Source organism: Myripristis murdjan, chromosome 14 (genome assembly GCF_902150065.1).
Source record: "Myripristis murdjan chromosome 14, fMyrMur1.1, whole genome shotgun sequence".
Taxonomy (NCBI): Eukaryota; Metazoa; Chordata; class Actinopteri; order Holocentriformes; family Holocentridae; genus Myripristis; species Myripristis murdjan.
Genome location: NC_043993.1, coordinates 21,752,991 through 21,768,777, shown reverse-complemented (window position 1 = coordinate 21,768,777; position 15,787 = coordinate 21,752,991). Strand labels below are relative to the sequence as shown.

Genomic DNA, 15,787 nt, shown 5'->3' with positions numbered 1-15,787 from the left:
AATTTCACTCATGCTTATAAAAAAATTCTTCTCATGAGCATTTGAGCAACTGCAGCTGACCCAGTTTCCCCTTGGGTATCAAAAGTATTTCTGATTCTGCACAACAAAATGTATGTGACAGCTATTTAAATCATGTCTGTTCTTTCCTATCTTCTGCTGGGTTTGTCTGTTGTATGGGGTGTTGAGTGAAGTCAGGTCATTTCAGGCAGTGCAGCGCATTACACAGGATGACCTCAGCTGTGTGCTCAGAGGAGAGACAGGCAGATGTTGCGTAGGTTGAGGTCCACCGTAGTCTTTCAGGTAATTTGTCCCTGATGAAATACCGTAGCCCTGGAAGAGGAGAAAACACTTGAGGAGTGCTGTGTGCAGCCAATCGTCATTACAACCCCGCAAGACTTCACGGCTGGGAGGGAGGACTAGGGCAACAAAACATGGCGAGATAACAAGTTGGGCTGTTAGCTGCAGTTTTGCAGTCGTGGAATAACATTTGAAGTTCCTGAGATTTTCGGATATCGCAGGTCGAAAGCATCGCGTATTTTTTTTCCCAACAGCCGAGGGCCCCAACCGACAAGCTGCACGACTGTTGGCGAGAATCAGTGCCTGTGTTTTTACCCGGAAGGTTGGCAGTGCTAGGCGCGACTGTCAACACAGAAAATGGATGAAGAAGGAAAGTTTATTCTGGAAAAAGACTGATTAGCTTGCTAGCTCGGCTTAGGTTAGCTATCTGGTTAACGTTAGATTAGATCGACCGCTCGCACCTGACTCGCCGTTTTAATTAGCGTGCGCTCTGTTCGTATTTGGGGAATAAAACGTTACAAGTTAATGCTGTTGATAAGTTTGACAACTGTAATCACATCGAAACGTAGCGCTAAACGAAGGTGTTTTTGTTCATTTTCTCATTTGTGCTTCGGTGGAAAGCAAGAGGAAACATTGAGAAGGTTAATAATGACAGGCTGACAGTCGGTTCTGGTGCGGTGTGAAACGGACCGGGCGCCATCACATCAGACGTTGCGTTCTCGCATAAAAAAAAAAAAACAACCATTGCCTTGCTCGGCGGTAACTGTTGTTGGACTTTATCAATATCACAGGGATTGTGATGGTGTCGGACATTTTAGTTCTTCGTGTAGCGGTCGCCACCGTGTCCGAGCTGGGATTTGTCATGCAGCAGTAAAGACGCGGCGTCTTGTCAAAATGAACGCAGCAAGGTGTTCAACAACATTGGAGGTGCATTACATTGAAATCCTGCCAGTTGTTGGAAAGCGTACGATGGCCGGCTAGCGGGGACGGTAAACCAGTTGTTAAAAAAGGTTGTCATTTTTAAAGCTGGATTTGTGCTGAACAAATACCGCTGGTGGCTTTTCTGTAAAAGACAACTGCGGATAAACATTATAGCTCTCGGCCAGAGTTGACGTGAGCTAACCAGCTGGGTGCGTCTGTGGCAGCTCTGTATCTGCGATGTGTTTGCTAATCTAACGTGAAGTGCTACGGCGTCGTTCTGCAACAGTTTCAGCATTTTGGACAGCCCGTCTGCTCGGTTTCCCTCACAAATAAGCGTATTTGAGCTCGCTTACACGGCCATTTAAATCCCCGAAAGTACGTTTTGCAATTATCTGGCTAACTTGTTAGCTAGCGTTACAAGTTTCGCCTGCAATGTCTGAAAACGCCCCCACACGGAGCCTGGATGACATAGACCTCGCCGCTCTGAGGGTGAGTAATGTTATTCCAAGATGAGTTTGCAGCACTTAAATAATGTGAAATTACAGCAGGTGGACTCATTGAATGTCAGGTCCAAATGAGAGACATCTCATTTTTTGTCAGACATAAGAGAAAGAGCTATTGAAATCCACACAACAAAGTGATGGTGGGATAAACACATTTTGTCCCAGTATGCCATGGCACGGGTTTTATTGATCGATTTATCATTATTATTATCTTTAATCAAACTGTGGAGCGACACATCAACATTTCATGCAGATTCCTCCATCTAATAATGCACCTCCCTGTCAACTTCTCACACTAGTGTTTTTCTGATGACCATATGAGAATTAGGATTGCCCCTGTATGCTGGGGAGACCGAAGGGAATAGCTCCCAGAGCCCCTCCACTTGATCCACCTTGTGGTTGTTAATCCAGTTAATCATTTTAATGAAACACTAACATCTACCCCAAGCATGATAAGCCTGGTAATTTTTTTAATGTCCTAGCTGTCCAGTATTTTGTATATTTGCTGATAATTTTGTCACTACAGCATATCAAGAATATCCCTGGTGCTTAAATATTTGTAGTTTTGAGGTGTTTTATAATATGGCCTGACAGCCTGTCTCAAGTTGCATGGCAGTCCTGAAAATCAACAGCAGCTTCTCACCCAGTGCTTGTAAATTCTGTTTGTGGTTTTGCTTGAAGGCCTCAGTCTTTAAATTCTACTTGCTGTTTTGACGTAGTTTGTTCGGTCACCATCCTCTGATCCAAGAACTACTTGTCAGGTTAGAATTTAAATCAGCTGAAAAAATAAAATCTGCTCACCACTGTAGCCAGTTGTGCAAAAGAGAGCCTGTAGTCCTGGGTATGGTTTCAGAATTAAGACTTTTGCCATGCACCCTAATGCTTCATCTTCCCATCACGAGGAAGATTTCAAAACCTTTTTTTTTCCTTTTTAGAAAAATCCCCTTAAGACATGCTAATATTAGCATTTTAAAGAGATGTTTGATACATTCAGCATCATCTTTTTGAAAGATTACAGCTCTGTTTCCCCTACCATGGTACACTCCTGGTAGGCCTGTAAGCCCAAGAGAATCCCTGCTGGGCAAATGGTATGCTAAAATAGTGCGGAATGTTGAAAATAACATCTACTCTCTTGGTACCAGTTTATTAACATGACAAGGGTTTTCCTGGTTTATGCAGGACTTAGATGGCCTGACAGATATTTTTTGGGCCCTGCTCCAGTGAAAATGGATAAATTGTTATATAAAACCCACATCTTGGATCATTTAAACAACAACAACAACAACAACAACAACAACAACAAAAAACATGGTGTTTCAGCATTCAGTGTTATTATACCATTTCTTTTGAACACACTGATCTAACCACACTCATTCTACTAACATCATCACACCAGTTGTTGGTGTGTAAGTGATTAATAGCAACAAGGTTTACTCACTAAGAATACGAGGTCATAAACATCATTTGACACAGGAGACTATGCTATAGTAGAGCTGTAGAGTGAAAGCTGAGGAGCCTCTGGGTAGCCTTTTGGTGACAAAAAAATGAGATGATGTGGAGATCTGTGGTCTTAATTTTGCAAACCCTGTGACTGGATTAACAACCTCTGCAGTGTTAAACTGTGCACATGGTTTAAAAATCTGTTCCCTCAAAGTAACTTTTCCCCAGTCAGATGGGCATTGTTACAAAAGCTGTGTCCAGCAAGCTGTAGGTAACTGAAACAATACTGCAGTTTGGGTTATTCAGTCTTCACCATAAATGGGCAAAGGTTTGTCACTTTCTGGGGGAAAAAATAAATATTTGGACACACCAAACAAGACAAATCCTATCCATATCTCTCTATCTATATTGTTACATTAACTATGGAATGAATGGAATGAGATACATTGAACTTCATTCTGATGAATGCCTTATAGATGAGTACGTCATTTAAGATGAAAAAAATTTCAAATGATTAAGCACTGAAAGAAACATACCAGAACATAGAGCCATATTCACTATTTCAAAAATGTCACCTTTTTTTGAGTCTTAAATGGTAAATGGGCAGCACAGTGCCTCATTGGTTAGCACTGAGATCATGTCTGGTTTGATCCCCAGCCCTCCTTGAGTGGACTTTGCATGTTCTGAGTGCATTTCCTTCCACAGTCCACCAACATGTATGTTGGATGGATTGGAGTGTGTAAATTGTGTATGGACATGAATGGGAGTGTGAGTTTGATTGCGTGTTAGTCTGTGATGGACTTGTGCCCTGTCCAGGGTGTTTCCCTGCCTTCTGTTCAGTGTGTGCTGGGATAGGCTCCAGCCCCCTGTGACTGAATAGAAATAAGTGGGTAAACACTATGAATGAGTCGTAAACAACACAAAAAAGTGCTGAAATAATTTCCCCAAATCCTGCCACACAACTTTCAAACAATGTTACCATGCCCATGCCTATGCAATTTTGCACATTCTATCAGTTGATGGGGCTTGATGGGGCTTTTCAGGCACAGCAGAAGGCTGTGCCTGAAAATGAAATGCTTGGGCAAACCCTGCCAATCTGAGTCGTCGTTTTTATTTTTATTATTTTTTAATGCTCCTAGGGGTGGGAAGCAACTGACTGATGTTGGTGGTGATGAGCCAAAGTTCAGGTGCTATCCAACAATGAACCACTAGCTTATTTCTCATCACTGTACCTGGCATACCATACATGATAGAGGCCATACTGCATCTTTGACCAGGCCCTTTTGTATCAGATTTCATTTTGGACTCTATTTGAAGAAATTTGTTTTATAGTTTTGTCTTTGTGAAAGCCTTCTGTTTTATAGTTGCACACTGAACTACAAGTGCCATATGTCTCTGCCAGGGTTAAAAGTTAGTCATAGATATACTGTAGCAGTGCATTACATGGCTTTCATTCAAATAGATAAGCATCAATGCAGCAGCAACCCCTCGCATAGACTGCTCAGTACACAATGCTAATCTTAATAATTTTACACAGTATTGTGATCCCAACTGATAGTAATCATTGATGCTGATGAAAATGGGGACAAAATAAGGAGATTAACTCTGCAGTGTTCAGAAAACCAATCATATCAATTTGAGTCAACTATCCTTTTTAATACAAAGTAAAATAAATAATACATTTTAGGTTTCTGCAGGGACACCTGCATTTTTTATTTTTTTTGCACTTGATTTGCTATGATACTCCAGAAAGGTAGAAAAAAATAAAACCCAGTGGTCACAGAGATGCTTTACAAAGTTATTGTTACCACATTTGAATAACTTTGTATCAACTTTTCTGCAGATAATTTGATGTGTCAGATTGGTGTCCATTTTTGCTAGCTTTAAGGGTTAAATGGTTCCATGTGTAGCTTCTGGAACCAATTTTGGTATTTTTCTTAACCAGTTTAGATGGAATTGTGCTTGTACTTAATAATTTTAACTATTCAGTGTATGCAGTCTGCCTTTATACACCTTGTGGAGGGGAGGTTGAATTGAAATCTTGTAGATCACATATGGTATCAAACATTTTTTTTAAAATTCAGTATTTGAATATTCTGCCGCGGTGCTGATGTAAAGAAATTTTAGCTAGTGACGCAATCCTGCTCTGCACTTTGCTGTGAGTAGATGCTGTGCTTATAATGAAACGCAGAGGAAATTGTTAAATAGTTCAGTGGACACAACATTGAAGGTTCACAATCACATTGTTGAATTATGCATACACATAGGCCAAGCTCAAAATGTTCTATAGGATTATGCACGATTAATTGTGCAGCCCCAAGCCTGATGCATTTCAGACAGAAATATGACGAAACAAACTGGATACTCATGGGGGTTGGGGTGTTCTGAGTGTTGAGATATAAATGTGTGGTGTTCAGTGCTTTCAAAAATGAAGATATTGGGCTATTTCTTCTGTTTGCGTAGTGAAGTTGGACAGGCATGTTGTCTAGCTACACACCCGTAATTGTTGTAACAAGGCTGGGGTTTCAGCCAGCCACTTAACAGCAATAATGTTACCCACTTAGTAACTGACTTGAACATTTTGTAGGCCATTTGAAAAAAAGAAAATCCCCACTAGATATGTTAATCCTTGCCAGAGGGCCAAGAATTTTCATGTGTGGAAGTTGTTAAGAGATAGTAGAATTTTCACAGGTCCTTCTTGAACTTTGCTTGCGTGACATGCTTGTACCAGCAACAGGCCAACTTTAGACTTTGGCTGTAGTCCTTTAGGGGCAAAAATGTATTTTGTAGTGGTGCACAAAGGCACAGAGTGTAAATATCTGAAGTCTGCATATTCATAATGATAGAGCCCATTATCTCTCAACACCCTTGACAGTTGTTTCTTCAGTAATGCTTTGCATCACAAGCATTGTCATTAGGCTGTGTTTTGATAACTCATTCCAAGCTTATTAGTAGAAATAAAACTTGAATAAGGAATCTGTTGTCTGAGGACTGTTTCAACTGCTGATATAGTTTTATTCAACAGAATGTCAGTCTAATTGCAGGATATAAATCACTGTAATCAAGTAAAATCAACTAAGGCATGGAACACAATTTTGTTTGGACAAATTTTGACATTGTGCTTCAGTCATTTCCTCCAAAATGAACATCAGCAGGGTGTATCCCCTAAACCAGGGGTGTCAAACTCATGCCATGGAGGGCCAAGAGGCTGCAGGTTTTCATTCCAACCAACAACTCCACCAGGTGATTTCACTGATTAGTCCCGCCTCTCTGTTTGGAGGTAGGGTGATCAGTGAAATCACCTGGTGGAGTTGTTGGTTGGAATGAAAACCTGCAGCCTCTTGGCCCTCCATGGCATGAGTTTGACACCCCTGCCCTAAACGATCTTGACAGAGTTTTGCTTGATTATGACACTTGAAGAAAGGTCATGGGGTCACCAAAATCAATAGGCGACTTCCTCTAGATGTCATGAATATGTACAGCAAATTAGAAAAAATGAGAAGAAACTGTTTTTTGAGTTATTGTGTTATTATTTTCATTATCAGTATTTTAATTTTTTTTTGTAATTAATAGTTTATTTCATAAAATCTCAAATAGTGGTAGATAACATCTCCAGTCACCAGAGCCCAAAGTGATGTTTTAAAATTTCTAATTTAGTCACATGAGCAGCCAGAATCCCTCAGTGCACATTTTAGAATACGAAGCCGGGAAAAGCAAGCAAATCCTAGAGTTTGTGAAGCTGTTACCAGCAATTTTTTTAGCGTTTTTAAATGATAAATGACTAAAACAATCTTTTGAAACAATAATGATTTAATTTTCCTTTCAGCGACTAATCATGTCAGTACTTGTAACAATCAGCATATACAGCAACTAACTCCTCAGCTAAATACTGTTTGGCAAAGAATACCAACCCTCCCCTACAAATACAATTTGTATGGGTGGAATTCACAGCCGTGTGTTCAACACCAGTAGGAAAAAACAATACTGCATTGCATATTAAATATGTAAAGAAATGCCCCCAATCTTTTTGCATGTATTGTTAGTTTTTAGGGTAACTGCTGTCAGGTGTAGGACTGTGTGCACAAATATGTTGCTTTGGAGGCAGTCTAAAAAACTTTGCCTCTGTGAACCTTATGGCCTTGTTGGAAATTGTGGGAGCTATAACTATGATTGTGTAGCCACAGATAATCCAGGCCGTTTCAAATAGACATCCCCTACCAGTCAACTTGACACCATGACAGGAAATGTGGTCAGCTTCCCTGTGGACTCCTGTCATTGTTTTGGAGAGTCCAGACCCTTTTTGAACTGATGGAAAATGTTCAAATCTCAGCACAGGCATTTTGTACACTTGAGTTATATCATTGTAAAATGTGCTGCCTCGTTTCCCTGAGGTTCTCAAACATTAGTTCACACATTAGCATGCCAGCATGGCATGTAATAATGTTAACAAAGCTTGTCCTTTGTTTGAGATCTGTAGATTGATTCCAGATTTCTTCTCTAGCCGTCCAGTGGTTTTACTGATTCCTTCCGTATACTTTTTTTGTTTTGTTTTGTATTGTTGATAATTGTTGACAGTGTGCTTGACAATGTGCTGCTGGTGCAATCCTCCATGCTCCTTGAACATAGCTCTACCCTTCCCCCACTATCACTTCATTCCCTCTCATCCCACTCTCTCTGTTGGACGTGGGTGACTCTACCGCCTCTGCCTTACCAGTACCACCCTCTGTATCATTACATTATCGTCTTCCTTACCACCACTCTCTTGCTCCTCCCCCTATCTTATCTCATGATTCCCCCTCTTTTGTGTACTTGTGCATCTGGCATACTCAAATGTTTGAGTATGAGTAGTATTCTTCATCAACGTATATGAGATAAATGCAACTCAAAACAAATCTCTGTTGTTTCTCAGTTATACATATATTGTGTGGCATGTATCATTCTCTCATAAACCTTTCTTCCCTTAATGGCTAAATACCACCCCCCCACCCCCTCGTCAAAGTCAGAATACTCAATGCTGGAAATGGATGAAAGCAAGATAGGTCATGCTGTACATTGTAAACCCAAAGCAGCGGTCCCACCACCCACACATCATCTACAAGCCATATTGAAATGGTGTGAAAGTGGAACTGCTTGTCTTTTTCCTCTGTCTTGATGGGGGTGGATGGGGTGGGGGGTTGAATATATAATGCTGAACTTATTTAACCGTTATTTGTGCCAGTGAGGTATTTGTTCAGCAGTTGGAAACATAAATTGTGTAAATCAGAAAAGGCCAGTACTCATATTGCTGTCTTAGTGGTACACATCTCTGTTCTCAGTGCCATTCTTTGTAGATCTCTGCATACATAAACAACTGCCTTGTTGTCTGTTTCTTAGACTTTCAGGTGAAGTCCTGTGGGTGGGTGTATAAGTGTGTGGCTCAGAGGAGGGGTATAGATGCCTGTGCATTTACATGTTTTTTTTCTTTTTTTTTTTTTTTTTTTGTATGTGTTTGTTAAATACGTCTGTGGGTGTGAACAAATCAAATTTATGTGGTAGTGCAGTGGTTTTGATGATATGATGTGTACAGACTTACAGTGATGGTCATGTTTATGCTCTTTTTTTTTTTAAATCAGGTTTGTTTTTTTGGACAATTTAAAAGGCATCTTTTTGGCATTTTGACTTTAATAGAATGACAAAATTAACTCATAAAATTCATGTTAAGGTGTAAAACTAAAGCTTAATTGCAAAAATATGTCCTTGGTTTTATTCTTGGCTAAATGGTGACGTTGGCAAATGTTTATTCTCTATTTCATGATGTTACAGATTTAGGTTGTGTGAGACTTGGACTTTTTAGAATTGCTCTGTTTTAGCATTTGCATCCGCAAAGTTGATGAAAGGTTCTAACAAATAACATGTTAGAGGTGCAAAACAGGTGCAACTCAATCATTTTTTTTCCCTTTAGGGACAACTCTTCACCTCAAGAAACATGACAATAGCAATAACACAAAACGTGTCTATCACTTAATGATGGCACTGAGAGTTATCTCATGACATTTCAAAGGGAAAGAAAACACTACCAACCATCTATTACCCACCTAATACTATAAATGAAAATACATTTGGTGCACAAGACCCTTTTTGCCACCAGTCATTGCAGACAGATGACAAGAAACTCAATTTCCAGTGTGTTGGAATGCAGTAGTTGTTACATACAGTAATTTGTAGGGCTGTAGTCAACCAAAGAAAATCTTGGTCAACTAAAGTCCTGAAATTTCGACCGAAAGTCAGCTAATCCGGGGGCAGCGGGAATACAATATTTTTAGATGAATTAACTGGGCAGTAGCCTACCTGGTAGCCTTGTCCGCCTAAATGAATTATACATAAGCATAAACAACTAGTATTTGCAGTATATTAAATTGTTTTTGACCTAATTATTTTGCACTGAATGACACACTCGAGTTGGTCGGCTCTGACAGTGTTGAATCACGTGCACCTATGCAATATCATAGCCTATGATTTCCAAGCTGCCGTCATTGCGGGTGTGTGCGCCTGTAGTTATAAAACGATTATTAGACTAAAACTTTGAAATATGCCAATTCTGATATGTTTATACTCAAAACTGACAGAGCAACGTAACGCGGACATGTTAGCTTACCATTTTTAGGTGATCTGCCATGTTGGTCGTTGAGCTGTGATACGCAAACTGTTATTTGCAAAGTTTGCATTCGACTTTTTTTCCCCATCTATTTTGGTAAAATGCTGCCACACTGACGAGGTAGAGGACTAAATGTTCATTAAACATTCTTAATTAAGCAAATATTCAGAAAACCAGGCCTAATTTTTTCTTCAATTCAGAACATACAGGCCTACCTGTCTCCACCAGTGGGTTGGGCTAATCCAAAATTGTGAAAACAAGGGGGTGTTCTGAAGACAGACTGTTACCTGTGAAACAGGGTGTTCTGAAAACACCCCATTAGCACTTAGTGCTTTACTCCTGATAAAATTAACACGGCAAATAATCCACCAATCAGATTTTGGTCGACCAAGAATGTATCGACCAATAAATCGACCAGTCGACTAACAGACTACAGCCCTAGTAATTTGTTCATCTTATGTGACTGGTGGTCTATGGGACTTAAATGTGTGAAACTGTGGTACCCCAGGCAGAAACTGAGTGTCCTGGTGTATCCACCCCCAGTCTGCCTGCTTTCCTCACCTGTCTTTTGAATCTTCTCATGTCTCTTGCAGGATCCAGCAGGAATCTTCGAGCTGGTCGAGGTCGTTGGCAATGGGACCTATGGCCAGGTGTACAAGGTGAGATATGCGGTGGATCCTCAGTCTGTTTATAAAGTAGCACACTAGGCTTACACTTGTTAATCACACATGCATTTGTGTTGCTTTAAACTAGAAATGGTTATCAGCTGAAGAATTACAACTTAAATATGCATTGCATCTCTGATTCACTTATTAGTGTTTTCATAACAAAAATGTCACAGCTAGGAAAACATCCATTTTCATTTGCGCATGTTTTATCAATACATAAATAGAATTAATCCATTGCTTGCAACACCTTCATAGCAATTTGTCTGCAAAGTAATGATGCAGTGGTAACAGATTTTCTAATTTGGAATGGACTTTCCATTGGGGTTAAAATTTTGTGAGAAGGGTTGTAGCTGCTGTACTGTGGAGCTGCTTTTGCTGACAAGATGAGGTTGGTTTCACATTCATACCTACTATTTTAAGTTCAGTTAAAGTAAAAGAGATAATGGCTGATAACTCCAAAACTGTGAACAGACTGGGGGGCTTTATGTGAAGATGACATGCCAGTAAGAAGCCGGGCCAAGTTATTCCAGTGATGAAGAACTCTTGATTTAATAAAAAGCCAGGGCAGAATCAGACTTTATTTAGTGTAAAGTAAATCTGGACAAACATGGATCCAAATGCGATGGAAACCATTATGTGCCACAGTCACATTCCCATCACCTGTTTGTAAGAGTGGTTTTTTTTTTGGATTCTGACTGATTCACCTTGTGTCAGAGGAGAAAAAAATCACCCTGACCCAGTAGTTGGTCTATCTGAAGTAAAGATGGAGAAATGCCTCTGCAAATACCATGATAACCATCTCTGACTAGATTGACTGATTTGTCACATTTTCTGATGGTGAATTTGCTCTAACATGGGTCAGGAAGGAGCTGGCAGATTGAGGCCACCTGAGTGTTAACCCCATATGAGTTGTTGTGTACATTAAATCCCCTGAGATGACGGCAAATTTAGCTCAGTGTTGTCCATGTTGTGGTCATTCAGAAGGGCTAAGACTGCAAGACAAGAGACTCCAGTGGAAGCTCTAAAATTGGAACTGCAAAAGATTGTGATGAAACAAGTTGCCATGCTTAATGGATGAACTTTCCAGAGGTTTTGAAAAGATGAGGTCCAAGATAGTTTTAGATTTAAACTGACCACAGTTAAGATGATCAAACCTGTCCTCCTTTTAATCAGGGCCGTCACGTGAAGACAGGCCAGCTGGCTGCCATCAAGGTCATGGACGTCACAGAGGAGGAAGAGGAGGAGATCAAAGCTGAGATCAACATGCTGAAAAAATACAGCCACCACCGCAACATAGCCACATACTACGGTGCCTTTGTCAAGAAGAGTCCACCAGGACACGATGACCAACTCTGGGTCTGTCTAAGTGCCCTTATTCCTGGCCTAGTGATTTTATAGCAGTACGCTTCATTGATTGTGCTCACCAAGTGTCTGTTTGTGCGTGTGTAGCTTGTGATGGAGTTCTGCGGGGCTGGATCAGTCACCGACCTGGTGAAAAACACTAAGGGCAGCTCTTTGAAGGAGGACTGGATCGCTTACATCTGCAGAGAGATCCTGAGGGTAAGAAATCACTCCAGACAAGAGTAACATGCAGCAGTGGTCTCTTGTGAGTGACTCATTTTGACTTCTTTATCTGTTTCCAGGGCCTCTCCCACCTCCACACCCATAAGGTCATCCACAGAGACATCAAGGGTCAGAATGTGCTGCTAACAGAGAATGCAGAAGTCAAACTGGGTTTGTTTATGAGATTTGTTCTAGTGAAAATAATACTGAATGCATCGCTGTAATGTCGAAGAATTCACTGACAGTTGCTAAAAAGACCTCTCTGTCACCTCTCTGCCTCTTCCTCTCCATCCTTTGTCCACACTCAGTGGATTTTGGAGTGAGTGCTCAGTTGGACAGGACTGTGGGCCGTAGGAATACCTTTATTGGCACGCCCTACTGGATGGCGCCTGAGGTCATAGCCTGTGATGAGAACCCGGACTCCACCTACGACTACAGGGTAACAGCGGCACTGTGTATTTGTGTGTGTTTGTGTGTGCATGCTTGCAGGTGAGTGCTACACTGTGAGAGAATATCAAGGAGATAGGGAGGTTAATCTAGTCTCCTGTGTATCTCTGCAGAGTGATATCTGGTCTTTGGGGATTACAGCCATTGAGATGGCCGAGGGAGCCCCCCGTAAGTGCAGACACACACTCACAAACCCATTCTATCTTGTTTTTAGGTGACATCATATAATTCTGTTTAACAACAGCAAATTATTTCTCATTGTCTCACAGTAATACTATAAGACATCATGACTCAATCTGCTGTACTTTTATGAAACCTTGTGGACTGTGTCATCAGATGGCAGTTAACTCACTGTAATCAAGGTAGCCCATTTGTTAACAGGCAATGGGTCTGTAGGGCATTGTTGCACAGAGGCCAGTGAGCTGCTCAGCTGCAAGAAAAGGCTTACTGGAAAGACTTATAAATTTGAAAACCTGATTTGTAAGCAAGGAAAATCTCACTTAAAGTCCTCCTCCAATCATTCATTAAACCCCTAAAAACTCATCTCTGTTCATCAATATTACATATTTAAAAGTTTTTCCCTTGAAAAAAAAAAAAAACATCCCCTTCTCCTTATGCCTTAAAATGGCTTGGATATACCCATGCACTTTGCCTTCATTTAGTATGCACAGATCTATAAATATGCAAATAGTCTCAGCCTACCCCTCCTCGTGCTTGCACACTAGCTCGTAACTTTTATCTTGGATAGATTATTAATTTTTATTTGATAATCTAGCCATCTAAAAAAAATTCTCAATGAATCTTCAAGGTACACTTACTATTCATGTGAAACAGACACTTCAAGTTGGTCTTGTTATTTATTTATTTAAAAAAAAAAAAAAAAAAAAAAAATGGAGCTACTGGCAGGACTGGTGCTTATGATATGGAAAGCACCAACCTGTCAGTTGACTGGATCGACTGTCAGATTTGTGACATACAAAAACTGGGTATGTGTGAATCATGTGCACAGACACCTCTCCCTTCAGTGGATGATTGTGACATTGTGAAAACGCTTCTCTGGTCACAAACTTTGCACAGATACTAGTCAGTGTATTGAGGGTCAGACATTTTAGGGAAAATAAATATAAGAAGCATATTTTTTATTGGAGGGTGACTTTAAGAGGAGCTACTAAGAAAAAAACACACTATGCTATTTCACAAAATGGGGTACAGCATAGTAATATTGGCAACAGTAGAGAGCATAACTTGGTGATTATGCTGATCGTGAGTTGTAAAACAACATTTTGTGTTTTTTTTTCCCCAAATGTATGGTCAAATTATTAAACCATATTTGGTTCAATGATAGTTTGACCACTGACACTGTTCTATTTTTTTTTTTGTTTCTATTACAATAGACCTACTCTCATGTGTCTAGCACACTGTTGCTTTTTGCCATGGTCACCTTTTTCTGTACTGTGATTAACATTACTGCATCTGTCACTAGATCAGTGACTAAGAACCTTCACAATCAAAGTGGTATCATTTAAGATCTCTGTGTTGTTTTTTAAAAAAACATTGGTTTTTCATTCTGCCTAAGAAGCACAACCACCTGCTGGTAGCAGCTAACTGAGTTAGGGGACCAATTGCTCTCTGTTGAATAATTTAGAAGTTGGGAGAACTCTCAAGACTTCAAAATATTTAAGCATACGTAAGTCAGAGTCTTGCTCCTTCAGAAACATTAACTTTGTACTACTTTCAGAATTTTGAATCACTGAAAGACATTTTTCACTTTAATCAGCTTTATACATACTGATCCTGATCACTGATGTGTAGTGCAGAGCTCCTATAGCCTGTCCTTACACTGTGCATGACAGAAACCATGCAGGCTGTTGTTGATGTGCCATGATAAATTATGCAGTACATACACTTGATCAGTCTCATTACAAGTGCGTTTCCTGCTAATGAAATTAGTGTGCCTTGATATTTGTTACAGTTAGTGTAGTTAGATTAGCCCGGGAAAACAGAACTTTGTCACACATATTGGCACTTGAGAATATCATTCATATATTTTATTGCAGTTGTTGATAAGCAGAGTCAAGACGTGAAAGCCTGAATGCAGACTGTGGGTACAAACTGTAGGGGAGGGCGATATCAGAGCTTGAAGTGACGGTTCACCTCAAAATGAAAATTCTGTTATGATCTACTCACCTCAGTGTCAGTCAAAACTCCAGTACCATTTGTGTAATCACTGAACACAGCAAGCTAGCTACAAGAGACTGGAGTCCCATCTCGGCTATCTCCCGACTAACTAAAGTGTAATGTGGTACTTTGGCTGGCACTCCAGAAGAGCATGAAATGACATCAAATTTTGCTAAACGATTTGTGGATCATAATCCCTTGCAGCCAAACGATTTCTCAGGTGGTCTATATTTACCTCATTACCACTGTATTTACATTACTGATGGGTCCTTGTTTTTAAAATGTGAACAGTTGTGCATGTTTCCACATGCAGTCTAAAGCTTTCTGCTCACTTTCTGTGCCTGCACACACCACCCCAACCTCCTCTATTGGAGGCACAAGGCACATGACTGTTGACGCTTAAAAAAAAAAAAAAAACAAGGTAGTAATATGGTAAATATGGAGCGTTTGAGCTCACAGTGCAGTTGTGATACACAAACACTGAACAGATTGACCCTGATCACTACCGAGGGCTCTAGTTTCGCAGACCAGGCGAGGCGGGGGCGTAGCGCAGATGCGCTTCGCCAACTGGGTGTGGCCAGGCGGATTTTCCAAGTTTGGCACGCCGTTCTCGGTGGCGCAAGTACTCCGCCATCCCTCCTACCGGCGGAGGGGAGGAGAGAAGGCATGGAGTGGGTTTGACACAGCCGATTCACATTTAACCAATCAAATGAGCCCCTGTCCTTGCCTTTAAAATGCGCTGCGTGAAGGCGTAATGAAAGTTTACACAGCTGACATGGAGGTCTATTGCCGCGGGCGGAGCGGAGCTCAGGAGACAGGCGCGGAGCGGAGACCGGCGAGCAGTGCGGACACGTCACCAAAACCTCACAGGCAGGCTTCCGGGATGTTAGACACATGAACGATGCAATAAATACCGAAAAAAACACTATTCAATGCTACGATCACAATCAGCACATACATATATCTCCATATCAACTGTCCCGTCACAGCTGATGTCAGATCAAAGGAGATTGGCACCGTTTGTGCTGATCGTGAGGTTTTGGTGATGTGCGCCAGCCAGCCAAACTTCCACTGCGCCGGCTCCGCTCCGCCTTGCGCTGAAAGTAGACGTGGTTTCAGGAGGCGAGCTTTTGGCG

At 40.9% G+C, this 15,787-nt stretch overlaps 1 protein-coding gene across 3 annotated transcripts in view; it reads left to right on the top strand.

Moving 5' to 3' along the window:
* The first annotated feature begins 325 nt into the window (after nt 1–325).
* The window catches only part of mink1 (misshapen-like kinase 1), a 45,402-nt gene continuing 29,940 nt past the window's right edge, over nt 326–15,787 (top strand). For 2 of the 3 annotated variants that reach the window (XM_030069147.1, XM_030069146.1), the window contains exons 1-7: nt 327–1,707; nt 10,389–10,454; nt 11,637–11,819; nt 11,913–12,023; nt 12,107–12,197; nt 12,335–12,465; nt 12,587–12,641. In XM_030069147.1, the coding sequence (XP_029925007.1) occupies nt 1,651–1,707; nt 10,389–10,454; nt 11,637–11,819; nt 11,913–12,023; nt 12,107–12,197; nt 12,335–12,465; nt 12,587–12,641 (694 nt within the window). In that variant the 5' untranslated portion in view covers nt 327–1,650. Of the gene's footprint in view, nt 1,708–10,388; nt 10,455–11,636; nt 11,820–11,912; nt 12,024–12,106; nt 12,198–12,334; nt 12,466–12,586; nt 12,642–15,787 lie in introns of all 3 variants that reach the window. The other variant, XM_030069145.1, reaches the window with a different exon arrangement.